This window comes from Thunnus albacares, chromosome 12 (assembly GCF_914725855.1).
Source record: "Thunnus albacares chromosome 12, fThuAlb1.1, whole genome shotgun sequence".
NCBI lineage: Eukaryota > Metazoa > Chordata > Actinopteri > Scombriformes > Scombridae > Thunnus > Thunnus albacares.
Genome location: NC_058117.1, coordinates 16,962,109 through 16,982,140, shown reverse-complemented (window position 1 = coordinate 16,982,140; position 20,032 = coordinate 16,962,109). Strand labels below are relative to the sequence as shown.

The following is a 20,032-nucleotide window of genomic DNA, read 5'->3' as shown; positions in this document are numbered from 1 at the left end:
ATCTATCAAGCTGTGCACAGAAGCTTTTTTGATCATGGAAACTACAGTGCATTGTCACTGGGCAGGAGAATTGAGTACATGTGCAAAAACGGGAGATATACAAGCTATTCAATCTAGACCAATTTACTATGCTGGACGGTGATTGTATGCAAAAGGTGTCCATGGTTTTTACAGCCAAAGAGAAGTAGGCAAGGCTATGAATATTCTATTTATATTTGTACTTAATTTAGGTCAATTTGTAGAACTTTGTGTCTTTGAGTCCTTGTACTGTAAAAAACAAAAAAAAGCTCAAATTGTAAAACAATAAATTATTTTTAAAAAAGGCAAGTTTTGTTCTCATCGGCTTTCTTCACATCTTGGCAAGAGTCAATGGACTTTCTCAGTTTCTTAGCTGTTTTCGATGTCCTGAGGCATGAAGCAGCCTGTCAACCTCAAATATACTCTCCAGCTTTGATTATGAGATGTCTAAGGCACATCAAATCATGATCAAAGAGTTTTATAGAACACTACAAACTTTCTATAATGAAAGATTATATCTCTAGATGCCCCGTGCCAAATTTTGAAGAGTGCACTTCAGAGACTACTGATTAATGAAGAGATGAATAACTTAAGACCTTCCAGTTTAATACGACACAGTTACTCCTTCTTGCAGTTGCAACTTACAACCAAGATAAAACCGAGACTTTTTCCAGCTCTATTAAATCATACAAAAGGGACTCATCATATAGGCTATTATCAAATAGCTCACCTTTTTCAAAGATCTCCTTCAGCACTCCTCTCTTGATCAGTTCATCTCTACTCTGTCGCACTGACATCTTCCTCTCCAACGCTGAGGGGGGGGGGTAAAGGAGAACAATGTCAGTCATTTTCCACACTTTATGTGGTTATCAATCTAAGTAGTGAGTAAGACTTGCTTCTTTGTTGCATATTGGACAACCAATGCAGACAAAAAAAACTGAAAAAGATAAAAAAAAATCTCTGGTGAGTGACAGAGGTCCCTGAACAAAACACTTGATAATCATGAGCGATTGTATTTAGTGAATTTTTGCCACTGATATTGGCAATACCTTTATGATATGGGACTTTAATGGGAAATATTTTACTTTAATGGGAGATTTTAGAGATTTTTAGGCTTTTGGCCAAAGAAACTATAAGTGCTCTTATTGATCTTATAACTATTGTTACAGGATCAATTCATTGTTGTTTTTTCATATTTTTATGAGATTTGTTGACAATAAGAAGAATACAGAATATCAACAGACTTACACTTTATCTAAATGCATTTTTTTTTTTACAAATGTACCATAACACTACTGTATCTGCAGTATATTATTGGTCTTGCTGTGCATGTGTGTATGTCTAATGGTACATCTTTTGATCTTTTATCTAATAAAAGATCAGAATTCCAAGCAACTTCAGCCGACAGAATAGCGGTATTAAAATTTGGGATAACAATCTGTCAAACTGTGACTCCTCTTCTAAACAGCTAAAGTTTAAAAAACTGGGCCTAGATGAACAAAAGAGATAAAGGATGAAGCACACTTTCCATAATAATGCATTATGCACAAGATGGCATGTCCCATAGCTACCGCTTGCTTCTATTTATAGTCTTCAAAAGTAGATGCATATAATGTCTTCGATCAGCAGGCTGAACAAAAGCAGTAAAAGAAAAAAAAAAAATCACGCTGCTTATTTCAAAATCTACCCCTGCATAGAAACCAATTAGGAATGTGAAATGAGGATCAGCAACAACACTTTAGCGCACAGCACAGGAATCTCCCCGCAGGCCTCTGTAGCTCCTGGTTAAGAGGAAGATCACAGATTGTACCATGTATGCTTTACATATGACCCAAGAGTGCTGGCTGTCAGAAAGCGGCATGTTCAATGCTAGTACATCCTCAGTGGATTCATGAATATACTGACAGCTTAACCTCTCTTTCCCTTGCCCTTAGTCACAAGCACATGAGCGTCTGAGCTGTGTGCCCCTCTCTCTGCCTATTTTCTCCTCCTGTCTTCTCTTGTCTCTCAGTCATCTGTTGCTGGACCAGCACCCATCCTGGAACCGCTCTGCTTCCCTGGCTGTCGGTGCCATTTCCTGAGATTTTGGATCTGGTTCTCCATCCTGCTGGAGTTCAGCCTCATCTCCTGTCATTCTCTCTGAATGATGTCTTTATCCTTCTCTCTCCCCTCTGTGAATAATGTCTTTTCTCATCTCTTCTCCCTTGTACGTGAATGGTGTTATGTGAGTCTCCTCTGTGTGCATGTGTAGTCTATCCTCCTGCCAGGTCTCCATGTTCATGGAGGTCGTGTGGCTCAGGTCCTTTCTGGTGGCACCTGGAAGCTGCTTGGCTCCCTTTTCATCACATTCTTCATATATTATGATATTATGAATCCATTATACTTTTATTATCTTGTTCAATAATGTATTCTGTAATTTGTGTTCTATTCTGTACACACAACATCTATTGCTCATCCATCTATCCTGAGAGAGGGATCCCTCCTCTGTTGCTCTTTCTGTGGTTTCTTCCATTTTTCCCCCCGTTAAGAGGGTTTTTTTAAAAGGAGTTTTTCCTTATTCAAATCGAGGGTCTAAGAACAGAGGATGCTGTATTGCTGTACAGACTGTAAAGTCACCTGAGGCATTTATAATTTGTGATAATGGGCTATACAAATAAAATTGACTTGACTTAACTGAACTTGACACAACATGGAGGATTTAACATCAACTGCTGAGAGTCGAAAATTAAAAAACACAAATGAGTCATACAAGTGTCAGACAGGCAGCCCTTCAGGGCAGAAATTTGGATACTCTGTGCTTCAGAGCAAGTTATCATCAAACAGTATGCTCCATTATGAGTTCCTCCAGGATACCAGATGTTCAATATCAATCCATACTTCAAAGGTTTTCTGAGAGAAGCCAGTTTGAGATGAGCTTCAAGCCAAGAATTACTTAAGCAGCAAAACTTTTGGGGGTGGGGGTGGGAGGGTGACGTGACCAAAATATTACCACTATGTCATGCAAAGAATCATCTCTACTGGTGCCCTAGGAAGTGGTAAATTAAAGGTGGTGTGAAATGAAAGGAAATTGTGCCATTTACAGATGCTACTTGGGATGCTAATGCTGGCAGCTGCATCAAAAAGTGATTTTCCCCCGCAGGGAGCAAATTTAACATTAGGTCAAGTGTATCAAGGCGATACTAAAACGACTTATCAAAGAGATGACCCAGTGTCAACAACATTGCCCTGACTGAGGATGAATGCAACCAGTTCACTTGATTGTTTCCCCAAAGCACCACAGGCATCAAGACACATTTCACACCCCTGGTACCTGTACCTGCATTCTCAAACTTCATTACAATCTATAGTATTTCAGAAATTTGAGAGATTTCCATTAATAATGTCTGCCAGTTGAGCCATACCTCCATAATGAGAAAAGTAAACCTTGTAGTGATATGAAAATTTAATCAAAACAAGGAATCTTAGCATCCTGGCAGTCGATTTTTGTAAAACTCAGCTTTTGACTACTGTAAAAAAAAAATAAAAAAAAGTTTTGACTGGATGTACCATGCACCATTAAAACATGAAAATACATATGATACAATAAGGTTCATATTTTGAGTCTAAATTCTCATACCTCCCTTTTAAAATGCAGCATTTTATACACCTCTTAAAATCAAAATCCCTTGACTTTTAAATCTACCAATAAAAACATTTGTACTGCATGAAGTCAACCTCAATTAGACTTTGACATCTCTGTTACAAATTGTTTTAAAAAAAAATCATCAGCCAGACACAATGTTAATCAAAACAACAAATCTCTGTATAAAACATCAGTACCAAGTCTGGGGAAACCCCGAGCTAAAGGTTGACGCTAGTCTGGCAGTGCTGTAATATGTTCAGGGATTAGACTGCCGTTTCATCCAAAATGAAAAGTAATTACTCAAAGCTTTATGACATAACTGGTATGCCATGGGATGTGTACAGTTATGCAATACCATTAAATCAAAAGCCTTAACAAGGATATGTCTTTAGATTTTACAGATATTGTGTTGTTCATGAAACAAAAGAAAAAACTGGTGAAATTAAAGTGTCAGTCTGTGAGCTGGCTGAGCCTTTATTAAGGAGTTAAAACACTGGCTGGTCTTCAAAAAACAACATTTTGATTAATATTAGTATAATATGAAAGGCTATGATGTTAACTGTCAGCGTATTGTCACTGCAAGCAACAGATACAGCTCATTTAAAGTGTGCCTTGAATGCAAAAACATTGCAAAGATGTATAACCTGGAGCTCTGGCCTGAAGGCTTTGTTGTGCAGCAATATTATGAACCACACAAGGCGGGAGTTACAGGATCTAGCACAGCTATTTCTACACTTGGTGAAATTGAGCCAATTGGTGCTATGATCTGCACTGACCACTTAAATTGTTGTATGCGTGTTGTATCTTAAAACTGTCAGGAGCTGCGTGTTGGGAACAGCACAGGAGACAAGGCCTGATGTATCGTTGTTGACAAATTGTTGTGACATTTTAGGTTTACAAGAAACTTTTTTTTACCTAAACAGGATTTGGGAGAATTGAACTCTTTTAATACCAATATCCATAGGGCTGGTGAATCCATAGCTGATCTTACTATGGGAATAATGAGAGGAAGGATAGAAGGAGGTGTGGCTCAGTGATAATGGTCATCAGGTCTGAAGTTGATTGGTGTATCGCTGAACAGTTAAAGATTAATAACAAAGAGTTTATGAGGATGTATACTTGAATAGACTTGCTTTTATAAACTTCTTTATTCATGATAATCATTCCACAAGTGTTTATGTGGTTAGTGATATGAATGCTGACCTTTCAGATAGATGTTCACTGTTTGCTAAACATATGTTACAGTTCTGTGATGACAACAATCCTATATAATCCAGTCAACTGCTCTTACCTGCAGAAAGCTATTCTTATATAATTGAAGCCTGGCACACAACATCATTGCATTATCACTGTTGATGCCCACGCTATTCTACGATCAATGAAAATTTTGAATGAGACATCCATGTATGATCGTGTACCATTTGTTATGATTCTTGATGTTGATAGTCTTCCTGAGATGATTTATGAGGTTAATAGTGCCTGTAAGGCAAAATTGGATTGGGCTAAGCTCACAAATAAGGATGTCTTGTCATACTATGGGGAAACCAATGTCCTCTTGAGTGATGTATATTTACCCAAGGGTGCAATTATGTGTTCTGATGTGTACTGTAATGAAATTTCCCACCATAAAGCCCTCTGTGCTATGTATGCTGGTACTGTGGGAGCTGTGTATGAGGCCTTTAGATCAAACTTACTCTGATAAGGCACACAACATCAAGCCAGGTTGAAATAAGCATGTAGCTGCACATCGCGCAGAAGCTAGGGAGGCATACAAGGCTTGGGGTGTGGCAGGTGGGCCCAGAGACAGGCCTGTCCTGGAGTGCAACACGCTCACCAATGCTAGGTAAAAATATGTGATTCGTTATGTTTGCAAACACAAAGAAGTCATAAGAGCGAACTCAGTGGCTGAAAAGCTACTTTGTAACAATGTCATTGACTTTTGTAAGGAGCTGAGAACTCTGAACAGGGCCAATACATTGCTACCAAGCACTATAGAGGGAGTTTCTGGAACCAATAATATAGTTGTGGAGGCAACATTATTCCGCTTTATTTAACTGTGCTAAAAGTGACCCCTACAAAGTGGGTAATATTTCCAACAGTGATACATTAGGAATCGCAACCAATGAGGTCTATCAAGCAATAACTCCGCAATACGATAATAAAGCAAGTGGTTCTGATCAAATCACTGCGGAGCACCTGAAGTTTGCAAGCCTAAAGGTTGCAGCTCTTCTTGCCATTTGTTTTACTGGCTTTATGACTCATGGACTGTTGCCAGACTCTATGTTGTCTGTTACTCTTGTGCCTGTCATCAAGGACAAAGCTGGCAAGGTTGGGAGACTGCATAGGCTAATTGCACTAGCCAGTGTGGTATGTGAAGTCGTGGAAAGGATTCTATTAGATCTTTTATGTGAATATATTGGTACCACAGACAAAACAAGGTACTGGTTTGTGTATGTATGCCTTGAAAGAAGTAGCTGAAAAGTATAGAAGGCAAAATTCCTCTTCAATTCCTAATCAGCTTTATTGATGCCTCTGAGGCTTTTGACTGAGTTAATCACCAAAAGCTGTTTCTAAAATTGAGTCAAAGGGGCATGCCTGACAGCATGATAAGAATCCTGGCATACTGGTATGCCAACCAGAGTACGCAAGTCAAATGGGGCAATAGAGTCTCTGCTCCCTTTGGCGTTGGTAATGGAGTATGACGGGGGGGCTACTTTCACCAGCCCTCTTTAACATGTGCATGAATGATTTATCTGACCAACTAAAAGGCTGCAAAACTGACTGTATGATTGGTAACACCCTAATAAACCATCTTATGTATGCAGACAATCTAGCTATTCTTTTTCTAGCAGTGCTGGGTTTCAACAGCTCCTAAATATATGACCTGATTACAGGGTCAAACATGATGTCCAATACAATGCTAAAAAGAGTGTTGTCATGATATGTAGTGCAAAAAGGGATAAGGTCCTCAACTTCGCAGATTTTTATCCGTCAGGGCAAGTGCTATGTGTTTGTAATAATAAAAAAAATATCTGGGGCACATCATTACAGATCAAATGTCTGATGAGGATATCATGTATAGGCGGTGCCATATATTATATGCTCAAGCTAACATGATGGCAACAAAATTCTTCATGTGTTCTGAACCATATTAAAATAAGTCTCTTTAGAGCATATTGCACTCCTCTCTATACTGACCCCTTGTGGGCCAAGTTTGCAAGCGTGCATAAGCGTCAGGTTGCCTATAATGAATGTACTTAGATATTACTTAAAAAAACCTATGTGGTGTAGTGGAGGTGACTTGTTTTGTAACGCAGGTGTCAACACTTCCCAGGCTCTACTGAGAAATCTGATGTACAAATGTATTTGTCGACTGAATGAGCGACTCAGACCGCCATTATCCTGCTGCTGTCAAATCCTAGTTTTATTGTTGTGTGATATCAGTCACCCTTGTGGAAACATTGGTATAACTGTCTTTATTTATTGTATCTTGTTTGTGTTGTATGTTTTCCTAATGGACTCTGAGTCTGACTCTGTCAAAGTTGAACTGAAAGTGAACTGATATAATGAATGTTTTAATAGTGTGCAAGAAGTGGTATTTCACATTCATTTCATCAGGAAGGTCCTGTGAGGGCTGTACACAAAAACACAGTGAGCACGGATAAAAAAATTTAAAAAAAAATCACAGAAAATTGTTTACTTTTACTGATCCTGACTCTGATTGAATATGCCACAAGAGTAACAACTCATTAGTTTGCAATAAGGTCTTTTACTTGTGTGAATACAATTTAAAGAGCCTTACTGTAGGTCCATCGATACCAAAAGTACCTGGGATGTCTCTTAAAAAACGGTATAATGTTTCATATCATCAGGGTGTGTTACTCAGAAAATGCCTTAAATATCAACCAAGTCCTATTTTGGACAGCCTGTGTTCAGTCCACCAAGGCCCAAGTGGTGTTACGGTCCAACACTCCAGCCAGTCAGTCTGCACCAAGATGAGAAGTTTAGACACTCATCAGGGAGACTCAGCTGAGGGCATATTTAATGAAACTGGCATATCTGAGTACAGCATGTATAGATCTGAGAACACTATACTTAGTTTTTTTTTAGAGAAAATATATTCCACTGCGAAGTGACCCAGATAGTCAGAACACATCCTACCAACCCTGAGGCTCAGTAGCTCAAAGTGGAGGCTTTTACCAAGGCAATTCTCTAAGCCTGAGCCGCACGAAAACTGTATTAAAACTTTCATGGAGTCTTCTATCAATGAGAAGCTCAAGCATTAAGGCTCACACATCAGAAGCTTGGATATAGCTAAATGAGACCTTGACAAGTACTGAGAATACAGCAGGTTTGTAATTTGCAGTTTGTTTTTGCTTCCATACGGTGTATGATCAGTGGACAGGTGGAAAATCTGTGATCTGTATTAGAAATTATGCTAATAATCGGCATGAATAGTGCATTTAGACTGCTGTTCACAGAGAAATTCTCTAACTAATTGAATTAAAACATAAAAGATACTATCAGACTACCCCATGAATGTTCATTTTATCCATGAATCTAGTGAGATATCTTCCCGATAGACTACAAGCTCACTGTGCGAATGTACTGAGCATGATAAGACAGCATGATAAGACATCAAACTGTCAGGCCCTCCCTCCTTCCTTCCTGAGGTGAACAGTGCAGTCTCCCAGAGCTGGCCTTCATCTGCTTGATATCACAACATATTCATAATCCTCTACTGTGCTCAGTGTCCAATTATCTACGACAACATCTGCATGCCCAGTGGCTGGTCTGCTCCCTACTGACAGAGGAAACATAATCAACAGTAAAGGCATCACAGGCAACTGCAGAGACAAGAGGAGAGTAGGTAGGGGCATTTCAGTCCAAGATCAGAGCAGTGCAGCATAAATAGCAGCTGTAGATATAACCATCAACTTTGTCTTTCAAAAGGAATGAATATGAAGAGCCTCTGCAGAGGATAGCTTTCCTGTTTGTTTAAACAGGTTGAAAAATGATCGACTAACGCTCAAGCAAAGTATTAGTGCAATAAATGAAGTCAAGTATTGATCATTATTGTGGCATCAGTTGTCGTATTGAGGTCATCCAATTCCAGGCTTTAAGGATGGCAAAAAATAGGCTTCCAACTTCCAAGTCAGCGTAGACTAATTACATGAGGTACGGGAGTATGTGCTATGTTCCATTTTAAGAGCGCAGATCAGATCAATAGCTGGGCTGCAGCCTCTCAACTAAAGTCAATACTGTTTCCAAGATGAGATAAGAAATTTGTTCCTCTAAACGCAGCTTTCATCAAAAAAAATCTTCAGTTAAAAGAGGACTAAAAGAAAGTAAATGATTACACTGTGCTATCTTTCTTGGGACAGGGCTAATTATGAGCAGAAAATTACAAAACCCTTCCCCAAACTATCTGTTTCACTTATCAGACCTGATCTAAGATAACTTATTGTTAGTAAAAGCACATAAAAATTATTCTCTGCCAATGAAGCTCAAGCTTCACTCTGTTGTTAGCTATTCCTAACAGTGCTGTTCTAGTCACTGCATGGAATATATTATCTGATATGGCAGGCAACAACAGAGTGCATTGGACATTCGAGAAGGGGAAATTCATGTACACCAGCACCTATTACTCTCTGTTTTGCAAACACTGTAAACATGAGGCTAAAAATTCAAATTATAAATCAACTGACGTGTGAAACAAATCATCTATGGCTGTTAGGCTGTATTTTGACAAAGAGGAGCTTTGAGCTAAATGTTAACATCAGTATTCCATGATTCTAACATGCTCTCAATGCCAGCATGTTGATGTTTAGCAGATAACTCAATGTTCACCGTCTTATTTTAGCCTGTTAACGTGCTACATTTGCGAAAAGCACTAAACACAAAGTAAGCTGAGGTTGGTGACACTGTCATTAGTTTTGCAGATATTTGGCCTTTGGACAAGTTTAAATTTTGATCTGATGATGGTGTTGGATGAAAAGTCCAGTGATAAACAAATTCATTAGAATTTATCCTATAGGGATCTTGAATATGTGTAGCAGACTTCACAGAAATCCATCTAATCATTGTAAAATATGTCACTCAGCTCCAACCTGCTGGTGACACTACAGTAAATCAAGGGATCACCACAGTCAATATAAAAAATATAGTTTTATCGCTTTTCCTTAATTGGGTGCTGGATGCACTATTAATGGAATAACACCACACTGTCTTTAAATCTCCATTAAAATTCTGTGGTCCGTGTGTTGGCATCACTGCTTCAGTTAGAAAAATCACTGAGCTAATTCCTGTCATTTGAATTTATTCCATTGGCTCATGCTTGTGTAACTTCTACTTTTCCGCTGCCTGCTGCAAAAAGTGCAGACCACATTTCTCTTATTTGGGGCTTTAAAAGATGGAGTCATGCTTCTTGCTGAACATGATGTGACTGTGACTGGCGTCACTGTGGCTAAAGCACCTGGCCTGAGCATTTGAGCTGCTTTTGAGATTGTACACCACCTACAGTTTGAAACCATGCAGACATTCCTCTCAAAGGCCACTCCTGTGAGGTATGGTGGTTGGTCATAATCCACTACCATGCTGCGATCAAAAGGGACTGGATAGAACAATACCAGCCAAAAAATTATTTAGAGACAGCAGCATTTTGCATAGAAAAAAACAAGTGGATAACAAAAGGAATGAAGAGAGCGTTTTGACTCAGTTCCACTGTGCGTTAACACCATAACAGCAAAATGTGCTTTTGTTGCCCAAATCTGATTATTTGGGCTGTTATCATACAGCATATGAATATACCAATGAACAGGCAAGATCTCCATAGTTATTTCATCAAGCACAAACTATCTATTAAGTTAGGCATCTAAAGCTCAAAAATAGATTATTCTGCACATCTTGTGTAATACTAAAAATAGCTCTTAGTCCACAGAGACTCCTGAAGGAAATGTTGGGGTAGATGTAGAAAAAAAACAGCACTCAGAAAACAGTAACAGTCAAAGTCTGGGTGGAAAAGTAATACAAACCAAAAGCATATATATATATATATATATATATATATATATATATATATATATATATATATATATACACACACACACTGTGCAATATTATGTACTTGTGGCAAGTGATGGAGATGACAGGACACCACATTAATCTCTGTCATCACATAAGAGACTGACGACAACATCAGCAGTAAGTGAGCAGTGAGGCATTCGCAGCCAACATGATCAAATCAGACAGAGACTGATTCATTCGGCAAATTCACACCAGGAAAATGCTAATTTAATAATGTTGCTACATCAGAACATCCTGTCCTGTTAAAGACCAGATTCGGGTCTCTGTGCAATTGCTCATCCTCTACAAAAAGAGAAGAATTCTGCTCCCAACCCATGAGATACAGTCTGACAACATGCCTCCTCCTGTCAAGCAGGCTGACAGCAGAATTCAGGATGTGTCAGCCAAGGAAAATAAATACTGCCACATCTGAAGAGAGCATGCCCTTCACTCGCCTCTGACAACGCTGGACTGTGAGATCAAAGGACCTCAAAACATGAAACTTAATAAATTTTTCTTTTAGCCAAGGGATGCACTGAATTTCTTTTCCACAACTAGACAGGGTATATACAGTTCTTTCAGGAACCAGTACTGTTTATGATGCATATGGCGTGTGTTTTTTTTTTTGTGTGTGTGCTGGCATTAACAAAGAATTAAGAAAAAAAATGTCATGTACCAGCAGAGGTCTGCTTGAACTTCTCGCTCTTCTTCTTCCTCCATTTCCAGGGCTTCAGGAGGCGTCCCAGAGTGGCAAACTTGCTCCGACGACGGATGGGTGGAGTGTGGGTGCCAGAGACCAAGGATTCAGAACGCATGGCGGCCAGCCTCTCTACCTCCTCAGCTGTAAGGGAACACACAAACACACACACACACACACACAAAAACAGCAGGTCTAGTTTAGGTGATGATGCAGAGGAGGTGATATTCTGGTAATCACACAGATGAGCTAGCAGTGAATGCAGCAGACACTTTTGCTTACAAAGATCTAAGCAGCAAGAATCTGTGCCAAGTGGCCTCTTGAATTCCCCAGTAAGTGGATGAGGTTTGGAGAGGATAAACAAACCTGCATATCAGATAGCATTGCGCAAGGAGGCTAAACAGTTTGAGGCTGCATCACACTGAATGTTGCCAAAAAACACTTAACATACTGATAAGCATCTCATTAACGGGGGAATCTTTCTACTCTTCATCAAATATTCACAAGGCCCAGCCCTTTTACACTGTTACGTACCGTTGGACATCAAAAGCATTTTGTTCCAACACAGATGTCTAAATGAAAATAAACGCTGTAATACATGTTGTTTGAAATTTGTTCTATTCCAGGCTACAAGAAGCCCTGCTTAAAAAAAAAAAAAACAGTAACAGCTGCCCATGTGATCAGACAACTAATTTTAAGGTCTCGGCTCTAAGAGGATGTTCATAAAAACTGGAATCAGACTCACTAGCATGTGAACAGCTCTCAAAAACTCTAAATTTTGTGAACAGTGTTAGCAGCAAATAAACTATCATGTGTTATTAGGAACAGATGTTGTGCCCCGCTCTTCAGTCTCCACACTTTAAAACTGACAGACATTTAAGTAGTCCATGTAGACCAAGAAACATTCTCTGCTGGTTTTCTGTTCTTGCAAAATGGCTGCATTCAGCTGTTTGAATACTTCAGTCACAGTATTCACATAAAACAACTTCATTTTCAACTAAAATTATAACAACTACCTACAGTGCCATACCAGTGTTTTAAATGTCTGAATGTAGCTTCTAGGCAGGCAACCACTGGTTTCCATTCATTCTCATACCATATGAAAATCAACTTAGAGAGACTTAATACTTGCTTGAGATGGGTAATACATCATGTCTGATTTTGCCATTGCCAGACATCAGGATATTTGACCCTGTAGGACTAACAATAAGCTAACTTTGACATCAATGAAAGCAGTCATTTTCTATTTATCACCTCACTGAGACAGGTTCAAGTCTCTGCAGAGTGAATGGACATCAGTGGCTGCATTGATAGTAGGAAAATGTTTTTTAAATATATGTTTGCACAGTGCAAAAACACTGGTATGGTCCTTTAAGTATGCAAGCACACAACAAAAATATTTTTAGGTTTTTTCCCCCCCTGGGTCTGAGTAACAGACTAGAGTCTGGACGTATGAAGTGACCTCTAGCCCAGTGTGTTGTGTTTGTTGTCAGTGTCACCACATTGCATCAGATGATCACCCATGACATGCTGTCAGGGAACGCACTGGTGGCTTATTTTAAAAATAATTACGTCACATTCGCATTCATGGTGTTTGCCAACATAGACATATCACTATGCAGGCCAGTCACCTCCCCAGGGCACTGAGACAACTTGATAAATAATGTGACAGTAATGCAGTGGAAATCAGTCCCACGGACCGTTACTTGAACGCTCCGGTGCCTGAGAGCCAACAATCTTAGCGATCCTGCCACTACATCATTTTATAAATAGCTCCGCAGTCAATGCTAACTGAATCCAGTAGAGATTCAAATTAGTTCATTAGAGGTCCAAACACTAGATAAAGACAGCAAGACAAAGAACTTAATCTAAGCCAAATAACATCCAAGATTGATGTGGGCAGAATGGCGAGGATGACACACTTTCAGTAACTGCAGTGAGAGAAAGACTCGCTTTACATTGTCAAACCCATCTTTGCAGGCAACATATACTCTACACAATATTGATATAGGCTACATTAAATTTACAAAAGAAGCTTTACTGAATTATTTCCAAAAGGCAAAGTGATTTGTGGTTCTTTCTGTGAAAATAAACCCTCTGTATATTCTAAAATCTGTCCCCAAATACTGTGTTTAACGCCCCAATCTTTTTTTTTTTAACAGAACCATTTCCAGGCAGAAACACAGAATGTCTACAATTTAAGCGCATCATGATGTAATTAAGCACAATCTTGACAAAATCCTGGCAGTGGAGAAAAGAGCAGAAGAGTAAAAGGAATGATGAGAGGAGTGAATAAAACGCTGTGGCGTTATTAATGCAGGTGACCATTTTCATGACATCAGTCACTCACAAGCATTTCTATCCCACCTTCATTCTGTTGCACGTAACCTACATTCTCCACTACTGTAATACAAGCAACGGATGTGGCTGGTTTTAATTAAAAACACTTGTTTGCATACCAAGATGGCTGAGTGATGATGTAATGACACTGAACTGGAAATGGCTTTGTGCAAGCAGCCTGAACAGCTTCATGCCATTTAAATGACTTGTATCGGTTGATGAGTATACATTTAAGAAAGACTTTACACACATATGAAGATTAATGTTTCAATTCATTTTGTTTTATGTCATTTGAACCAACAAGTAGCAGCTCAAGTGAGAGCTCAGCCATATAAGAAGTTCTGATCCAGTCAGAGGCAGTTACCACAACAGCAGCAGTCAATCACTGTCGATTTGTGTTTTCATTTTAATACTAAAGATACACAACGACCCACTTAAAATTATAACGACCATCATCACACAAGCAGCACACATCAAGGCACATTCAATGATGGAGCGCCTGATCTGGTTGTCAAACGCGCACAGGAGCCCAGAGGCATGGCCACCGCCACATAATGAGAGGAGTATATCCTGGATGGCAGTACCGCAGGGCTGTATGGGCGAAACCACACAAGGCTTGAAGCCTATACTCACCGTCCTGTGTGTCGTTCCCGCGGCTGCAATTGCTGCAAATGTGCTTGATCTCTTTCCCGATGTGACAGTGGATCGTAAAGGGCATGTTGTTGTTGTGGTGCGGATGGTTGCCGTGTCCTTTCTTGTTGCTCAGAGACATTATTTTGACCAGGCTGAACGCCTTTTTCTTAGGTTTCCCCACCGCCACGGGCGTGTTTTCTCTGCACTCTGTGGTTAACCATGTACCGTGCATGATGGTGGGCGCAGGATCCACCGTCGGGTAATTGACCGTCTTGAACATGGGGACGCGAAAAAAAGGAGCAGTGCGCGGTGTTACGACGGTGTGGGTTTAAATTAAAGGGCCAATCAATTGAGTCCTATCTGCCCTACAGTAGCGGCTTCCATCGACCCCTAATCATTTGCTCCTCTCTCGCCGTATTCCCACACCTTTACCTGAGATCCAAAATATGTGCAGGCTATACTTGGTTGCGCAATGCATAAAAAAGTCACTGCTGCTGAGAAAAAAAAAGCCCCGCTGCCAGATCCAAGTGAGCTAATAATAAAATAGAGTGAGTAGTGAATGGCAGTGCCTGCCTCTCCCTCCCAGAGCTGTACACTGCAGTCGATTGTGGCTAATCCACGATTAGTGGAGCTGAGCAGCGTGCGCCTGTGATTGGCTGCGCGGTGCGCTCCTCCAATAGGCCAGTGTGGCTGGAGGAAAAGTTGCCTACTGATAACAGGACTCTAAAAACTCTTTTAGCTGCTTAGGTTATATGATGAATCCATTCTGCATTTAGAGGACAGCAACAACTGCGACAGCAGCTAGTAATCACCATTACAACCACTTCTACTAATGAAATACGACTATATATCTTTATGTAACAGCACCTTTTGGTCCAAGCAACATATTTATGATTTATTCAGAGGAGCTAACAATGCATCTAAATATTGAAATAATGTACTAATGAGCTGAGTCTCGGGTTAAGAGGTATTACAATATAGCTAAGCTTAAATGGGTAGAAGATCAGGAAGTAAATAAGAAGATGGTAAAACTTCAGAACAGAGACATAAGTTGGAAATGAAAGAAGAGGGTAAGAATACTGATGAGACCGTTACTCATTTGATTAAACTGATTTTCTTGGGCAGGTCATTACACAGCAGTGACTATAGCACAGCGAAGGGGACTGTACCAAAATGGAGCCATGTGGTCTCTTAACGCTATTGATTTGCCAACAATCATGGAGAGTTTTCAGTAGTTATGACACTTGCTGCAGCAGAGTCACTGCAAAATGAGATGATCGACTGTATCTACTGTAGCCATACTGAGCTGTAAAATTCCTGTTAGTTAAATTTACTGAACATTTGCATTGCAATGTAAAGCCTTAAAACCAGACCGACAAATGAAAACTACATTCTGTGAAATGTTTTACTTAAAATCTTCAGTTTAGAGTTCTATAAGAGCAAATTAATCAAGACTGAGTTTCTAGATGTGTTTTTCCCCTGTTTCTGTGCCTTTAACAAGGTATAGTAAGGGTTCAAGGGTTGTGCTCATTAAGCCATGCAAGACATGTACAACACATATAACAACTGCAGGTCAGAAACAATGACCTTCTGGTAAGTCTCACATGCACATTACTTAATTTGACATTATCCACAGCTGACCACTGGACAGTAAATTAACCTTAACCCTCCTTAACAGGTATCCATCCATCCATCCACTGACTGATTACAAAAGATTTAAAGTGGTTTAGAAAGTTCGTTTTCAGTGTGTCGGACAACAGAGATGAATGCAAAAAAAATTACAACATCTATCTAATTTGGGCATAATAACAGAAAAGAGCTCAGAGAATTAAAATCAAAGAAAAGAAGCACAGCGAAGGGACCTTAATCAGTGATCAGGAAGCTCAATACTTCAAATGACAGAGCTCAGCCTGAAGAAATAGAGACACATTAAATATTCTTTCTTTACATCATAAATTCCAAATAGCCACTCAGCTGATCCCCGGAGTTACTTTGCACATTTTGGGGTAATTGATAACATTAATAGACAGTTAATGAGGCGTTAATCATGGGAAAGATAACGGACCCCTCGGCATTTCCAATCACCTTTCCACAGAGCCGTGAATGGTCATGGGCTGGGGTGAGTATCTTTGATGTTCCTTCAATGAGCTGCAGCTTATTCCAGTGACATCAAAGCCCTCTCTGAAATGAGGGACACAGGCACTTGATTTACTCCCACCACGGTGCAATGCAGCAGTTGCTCTCAGTTGCCTCTTTTTGTTGCAAAGTTTCACTCTCTTGTGTTGATATGCGTTAAAGTTTTGGAAATTGGCAAGAAAGAGCTATTTCTATATAGGAAAAAAAAAAAACGCCTTTCAACAAAGAGTCAGAGGATGAAGGAGAGAGAGAGAGCCTCTATCATTCATGAGGTAGATAATACTGCAGCAAAGTGTGACACTGTATGTGTTGGTATTTAGAGGTTTTAAACACTCAAAGAATGTGTTGCTGTCTTGCTGCGCCGCTGCTTTAATACACAAAGACAGTGATAACCTTCCCCTCTCTGTTTACCGCCATCAGTGAACATTTTTCTACCTATAGACCTTGAATTATCTTAAAACGTACACAGTGCTCTGTGCCAAGGCTAAATGCTGCTATTGGTTTCAAACTTGTATGGGTCCACATCTTGTAAAGCCTCAATTTCCTATTCGATAATTCGTACAAGAATCAGATAATTAAAGCTGCAAGACAGGTCATCTGCAAGGAAGAATGGTCACGTGCGGCGATGTAGTTATATAAATACTGCAGGCAGTGGTTTAGCTCCTCAGCACATCATTTGGATTAATTAGTAACATAACAAGGAGTGAAAAGCTACAGCCTATAGCTTAATTAAAAAAAGACTTTAGGGGAGGAATTGTACTTGACGCTGTAACAGCAACTGACCACAGTTGCTGCCCTTTGTGAAGCTAAAAGCACTTATCCTCATCGAAAGCCAACCAATCACAATAACTGACTCCTTCAAATTTCTTGGCACACACATCAGTAATAACCTGAAATAGGATCTCAACGCTAACCATCAAATCAAAAAGCCCAACAGAGACACTACTTCCTGACACAACCTTAAAAAGTACAGAGTCAGGAAAAGGTCTACTGGTCCAATTTTACACAGTCATAATCCAGAGCATCCTGTCACTATCAATTACTGTCTGGTACAGAAACACATCTAAGCACACAATAAAGGAAACGGATAGAATTATCACCAGAGCATCAAAGATCATAGGTTGTAAACTCCCCAGACTGGACTCCATATACACACAATGTACCATCTCACAAGTTATCAAGATCACAGATGACCCTCTCCACCCAGCTTACCATCTGCTCCAGTATCTCCCCTCTGGCAGGGGGTACAGGTCACTAGGAGGCAGGACAGAACGCCTTAAACAGAGCTTCTTCTCCAAAGCCGTACAGATGATGAATACACAAAAGTTGGTCTGACTGTGTTGTATGGTATGTGGAACTGTGTCAACTACTGTATGTTTCTTCTTTTGTACTTATGTCCTTCATGTTTGCACTGTTGTTATATGTGATGTATTGTTGCAGCTATTCTATCTGTACTGAGATTAATTCCATCAGCCTAGCAATGCGGTAATAAAAAGAAACTTGAACTTGAGCTGCAACCTATAAACTTTTTACAGCCACTTTTCAAATCGACAGAGGATACGTGTTTGATAATTCAAGGATTTTTTTGTGGTGTATCACTTAAAAATGTATTTATTCCCACTCACTCACTGTCTCACGGCCATTATCTGTCTCACTTTTCATATTATATTAAAATTTTATTATATTTTAAAGCAAATTTTAATTTGATATTGCACTTATTACATTGGACTTAAAGAGATACTGAATTTACTATAAGCCCATTATTGCCTATTAAATTGCAACAATTTTCATTTTCTTTTTGTAACTCTGTAAGTTTTATAAAGAGGAAAAAACAATAAAAACAAAATGAAAAACATAAAAAAAAAAACATTCACAGAAACAATTTTTAAATGTAAATACATTTTTATCTTTGCCATTTCCCACAGGTGGCTGCTATAGCTTGTCCTGCTGTACTAACACATATTTTATGGTTTCTCAGATTTTACTTCTGTGAATTTTTCATTGTTTTCATTAAGAACTTGTGTTAGGTCAGAGACTGTTGCTGATATGGACATAAAGGCCCACTGAGAGATCATGTAAAATTTGGCTGTACAATTAAACTACACAAGTAAACTTAAACTGACAGCAGAATTTCTGTGCTGAAATTGTTGCTGTTGACCCCTTTGGATCCTTTCTGAAATTCCAATCTTTGAAGAACTAAAACATAATAACAAACAAATTTTAAATACAAGAATCAAATCACTTAAGGTAAGACCCAGTCAGATATAATTTACAAATGGCTTTCACCCCTGTCCTGACCACAGATTTAATGAAATCCCACCTGCCTCATTCTTCCTGCCTTAGAAGAGATGAATTTGATTAGATTTATTAGAGAGTTTGTGTGTTGTGTGAGTCTATTTCAGAGGCAAAGGTGACGTCAGTATAAAATACTTGGATCCGTGATGGTCTTCAAAAACTAAGTATGCTTTCCGGTGGTTGATGACATACCTGACACTTGTCACAACCTGTCACAATAAACTTGAAGCGACATATAAGCTCACCCAAAGCCGTAAAGACTTCCTAATCCTCTCTGACTCACACCTGATGGAAATGTTTTCTCACACTGCTGTTGCTGTGAAGCTTTGGTAAATTCTAGTAGTTAACTCTTATGTGCCACTAAAAAGAAGGGAAAACATGGTTTATTCTACACTTATTAGAATACTGCACATTTTGATTTTTTTTGATTTTTTTTTGAATGGCATTTTACTTGAAAGTGCAGATTTTTCCATTTCTTATCATCTAGTTCGAACTGGTTTCCATGGTTGTGATGCAGGTTTTAGGCTAAACAATCAACTTCCGACCAAGCAGCCTGTCACTACAAATCTGCTGTTCCCTCTCTCGCTGTATCTCTCTGTCTCTACCCATCTGTCATTCTCTCTCTGCATTATTATGTCTTACTCGCTCATAGCTGCACACACACACATACACACACACAGTACTGCATTTCTTTTGACACAATCTGAAAGGGAATTAATAAGATGGTAAAAGTGTGGCACTTTGCCTTTTCCACTCTTCTAATTTGCTGTAGGGAAATGTGAATAGTTATGTAATTATAATCTGTAAGGAAATGATTCCTCACTTTTTTTTTTTATGAGTCCTTGGCTGCACCTTCAACACTAAGCTCAATCAGCTTGTAACATGATTATGTAAAGTCCAAGGACTGCAACACCTCAGGAGTGGAAAAAAGATGCCTTCATTTAAAAAAAAAAAAAAAAATCAAACGTAAACACAGAGGAAGAGAGAGTCAAATTGGAGAGGAATGTAAGTATTATTCTGATCAACCACTGAAGCCAACAGAAATGTTCCTGAAGTATTGTGCATCCTGGCAGGGATTGCGGTAAGATGCTTGCAACTACTCTTACAGAGAATGTAAACAAATGACTGCTGCCCCTGTGTCAATATGTTTTCTTGAACATATTGAATGAAACATAAAATCTTTGAAACAATTTAACAGGTGGTAACACAGCGTGCAGTATCAGCTG

At 39.2% G+C, this 20,032-nt stretch overlaps 1 protein-coding gene across 2 annotated transcripts in view; it reads right to left on the bottom strand.

Annotated features, from left to right (window-relative positions):
• Window positions 1-20,032, bottom strand: part of LOC122994318 (phosphatase and actin regulator 1-like) — a 53,605-nt gene that overhangs the window by 15,416 nt on the left and 18,157 nt on the right. Inside the window, exons 1-3 of one of the 2 annotated variants that reach the window (XM_044368934.1) lie at window positions 14,376-14,980; window positions 11,382-11,546; window positions 749-829 (exon numbers count right to left, since the gene is read on the bottom strand). In XM_044368934.1, the coding sequence (XP_044224869.1) occupies window positions 749-829; window positions 11,382-11,546; window positions 14,376-14,655 (526 nt within the window). In that variant the 5' untranslated portion in view covers window positions 14,656-14,980. Of the gene's footprint in view, window positions 1-748; window positions 830-11,381; window positions 11,547-14,375; window positions 14,981-20,032 lie in introns of those variants that run through there. The other variant, XM_044368935.1, reaches the window with a different exon arrangement.